The sequence below is a fragment of the Pyxicephalus adspersus genome, chromosome 1 (assembly GCF_032062135.1).
Source record: "Pyxicephalus adspersus chromosome 1, UCB_Pads_2.0, whole genome shotgun sequence".
Lineage (NCBI taxonomy): Eukaryota > Metazoa > Chordata > Amphibia > Anura > Pyxicephalidae > Pyxicephalus > Pyxicephalus adspersus.
This window is the reverse complement of record NC_092858.1, coordinates 128,029,054-128,032,690: the sequence shown is the minus strand read 5'-3', so window position 1 is coordinate 128,032,690 and position 3,637 is coordinate 128,029,054. Positions and strand designations below refer to the sequence as shown.

Sequence of the window (3,637 nt, the reverse complement as noted above, 5' to 3'; positions counted from 1 at the left end):
AATTTATTTATTTTTGTCTGCCTCATTCATTTTTCTTCCCTCAAAGAGGGGTGGCATCTTCATTCACAAATGATTAGGGAGTGGCAGCCCCTTGTACTAAATAGGGTCCTTGATTTTGACAGTTAATGGCTGTCCTTGGAGAATACTTTTGTACTCATTGTATATACTGTAATGTGTAGGGTAGCACATTTTTTACAGTGTAGGTGGTGGACCACTGTGAAGCACCATATATTAGAAAACATGAAGCAATTGCTAGGGCACCATAAAGGTGTAGTAGTTTTCCTGCTCTACTTTAAAGAGAAGGGTGATAAATAAGAGTACATTTAGAGTATAGCTTACAGAATTAGAGGAAAACATATACCTTTGACTGTCATATGTGCACATCCAAAAGCTAAAAAATTTTTCATGCAACGCTAGTCGTTTGATGGCAGTTCTAATGTTAACAAATCTGTTAGGACTGCTGTAGTAATGAAACTTTGTGTAAGCATTTTGCACATCTGCTTGCACAATAGGTGCCAATCATCTCACAGCACCACTTGGCCTGTTCATAGACAGTTTGATTGCAATGTAAGGAGGACACTGTATAGAAGAGCAAGTCTGTTGTTAAATGGCTTATGTAGATAAGTTGATATTTTGTAATACTTGCAGATGTAGTTGTATTTCAACTTTTATTCCATAAGCTTGTTTTGCAGTGTATATATTTTTTTTAAACATATTTAACGCTGTGGAAAGGGGATTTTAAAAATTGTATCCTTTAAGCTCTTCTTTCAACCCGGTGTTGACATACTCCATTTAGTTCTTGGTAAGGTATTTTCAATGCAAAGTTCTTTAACTGGTAGGTGTGGATGCAAAGTGCGGGGGCCCAACAGAAACTTCAGGGGTTGTATGCCTTGCTTTGTCTGCTGCAGTTGCAGACCCGCAATGTGGTAATGATATGGTATATCTCTGCCTTTTGACTTCATTTTTGGTTAACCTAAAGTCTTTGTTTTAAAGTGTAATATGTAAATTTTTTCATATAACGTGAAGCGTTTAAGAGCAATACATTCGGTGTACAATTAGACCAGGGAGGGGTTTCAAACCTGAAATTTTAAACATTTGTGTGCTATTCTAAACCCAAATTTAGATTTGGGAATAATTAAAATATTTTATTTTGTTGGTTTGATTTAAAAGTTCACATCCAGTTAAACATTTACCTCTGTTTTTTATTACAAGGCATACAAGGTTGCCTCTAACAAGCTTAAGCAATGACAAAGTATGTGGGCGCATGTAGAGTGCAAATAGCAGTTTTTGCTTCCCGCCCCCCAGAAAAATTAAGTATACTCATATTCCTCCTTTTTTCGTGAGCATATCTTTAATATATAAATGTTTTTTTTTTTTCTTCTATTGAGGTGATTACAAAACATATTTGTTTGCCTGGGCATCTTTGACATATGATAAATTTATTTGCTAGATCATTGGTATTAATACATTGTGAACATTATCTCAAAAACAACTTTTATAAAAATGTACATTTATTTGTATTGTGTTTAAATGTACATTTAGATAAATGTTTTATTCCTTTTTTAAAGGTTGCTTCTGTTTCCTATCCAGAGTACAATAGTTTTGATCTATTGAGACGTCCTATTGATAAATACAGACTAAATATTGCATAACTTTGCTTGAGTATTTGTCAGGCCCATAAAAGTAAATTGGATGCCCTTGGATAAAACAGCTAAGTGAGTCATTGGAAATGGCCCTTTAAGTATTTGCTTCATGTTTGGGTCATGTCTTTGGCCTTGGTGGCATTTGTTTAGTCAGAATTATTCTTGTAATGTGCTTTTAAATTGTTACTTACACTCATCTTAAAAATACCTGTAAGCATTCACCATGAGAAAAAAGTAAAGTGTTGCTGCTATTTCCTATGTAAAGCAGATCTTGAGTTTGCTTATTGTCATAACTGTTGCTCTAAACCAATAGTTATACAATAATTTTTTTTTTTTTTTTTTACTGTAGGTTGTAATTCAGGGTAGTGATGACATTGCAAGCCGAGCAATAGATCTTTTAAAGGAAATCTACACCAACCTTGGACCCAGGTTACAAGTAAATCAGGTAAGAATGTAACTGATAAAACTTGTACTGGTTTTCTTGCAACAATAACCTCCCTGGCGGTATTCCCAAGTGTGCAACCCTAAGCCACACTGGGGGGGGGGGGGGGGGGAATTTCCAGGGAGGTTTAAACTCCTTCCTTGTTCCAGCGTTGTCCTCCAGGCATGTCCGCCGTCTTCTTTCTCTACCGATGCCGGCTGGGCATCGCCAGCGTGCACATCTTAATTTTACCGCCAGGCCCGGTTAAGACAGGAAATTATCTCTTAAAAAAAAAAAAAAAAAATGATGTTTTTACTATATTGTTACCAATGTTATTGTAATCATATGAAAACTCTTTGAGGGTTACAGGTTACATGGTATTCACCTTCTGTTTTAGTGACAAAAATTAGATTGTGGATTTGTCATCACTTTCTGACAGTCTGGACAAAGTGAGTGAAATATTCCAGTGGGACATGAAATATTTAGGAATTGAGCGTTATACCTTTTTGTTATCAGAACTTAAAAAAAGAAAACAAAAGCAAATTATATTTTTATTGTAGTCTTTATTATTTGAATATTGCTTATTAAATAGAAGGTATCAATGAAATAAGAGGGCCCAAAAACTTCAAGTTTGAAATTTCTCAAACAACACAGCATGGTCAGCATAGCATTCCAGCTAGAATGTTGGCATTTGCCAAATGAGAAAAGGTGAGCCCAATATTGGCAACCTTTGTTTCTCTCATAATATGTAACTTCCCATCATAGACTGGCTACAACATATAATATGCACATAGTATTAAAATCATCCTTCTCCTTTTAGATCTAGGTATTCTAGTTTATCTGTAACATTTAAAGGATTCATTTTATGAGTCTTTTTGTTTTTGGCAATCATTGATGCTAGTTGGTTGGTTTAGGTTGTTGGTGTCTTGTTTTTCATCATTATTGTTCTTTTTAGGTGGAGATACATGAAGACTTCATTCAGTCTTGCTTTGATCGTTTAAAAGCTTCATATGACACGCTTTGTGTTTTGGATGGTGACAAAGACAGTATTAATTGTGCGAGACAAGAAGCAATACGAATGGTCAGAGTGCTGACAGTCCTAAAAGAGTATATAAATGAATGTGACAGCGACTACCATGAAGAACGGACAATTCTTCCAATGTCTAGGTGTGCCCTTTATTGCCATCTTACTGGCAATATGTTGAATATTGCAACATGACATTACCCTGCATTAAGGCCAGATCAGGCTATTGTGCATCACACTAAAATATTTACGTAGGCTTTACAAGCACTAAAAGCACTTTAAACATTTCTTCATAAATGCTTAGATACAAAGATGTATGAAAGTTCACAAACAGTCTTTTCTTTTTTTTTCTATTAGTATTGAAGCCAATCTGATGTCTCCCGAATGCTAACAACCAGCATGTATTTTTCATCTGTTAGAAGTGCGTTCTAGAGTCTTTGAGTCTGATTTATTAAAGCTCTTCAATGCTGGAGAGGATACACTTTCATCAGTGCATCTGGGTGATCCAGCAAACTCGGAATAGATTTCTTCAAAATAATTTGCAATTTG

At 35.2% G+C, this 3,637-nt stretch overlaps 1 protein-coding gene across 1 annotated transcript in view; it reads left to right on the top strand.

The window, feature by feature from the left end:
- USP9X (ubiquitin specific peptidase 9 X-linked) overlaps window positions 1-3,637 on the top strand; it is a 54,029-nt gene that overhangs the window by 28,970 nt on the left and 21,422 nt on the right. The window contains exons 17-18 of the mRNA XM_072414330.1: window positions 1,993-2,088; window positions 3,020-3,231. Of these exons, the coding sequence (XP_072270431.1) occupies window positions 1,993-2,088; window positions 3,020-3,231 (308 nt within the window). The remainder of the gene's footprint in view (window positions 1-1,992; window positions 2,089-3,019; window positions 3,232-3,637) is intronic.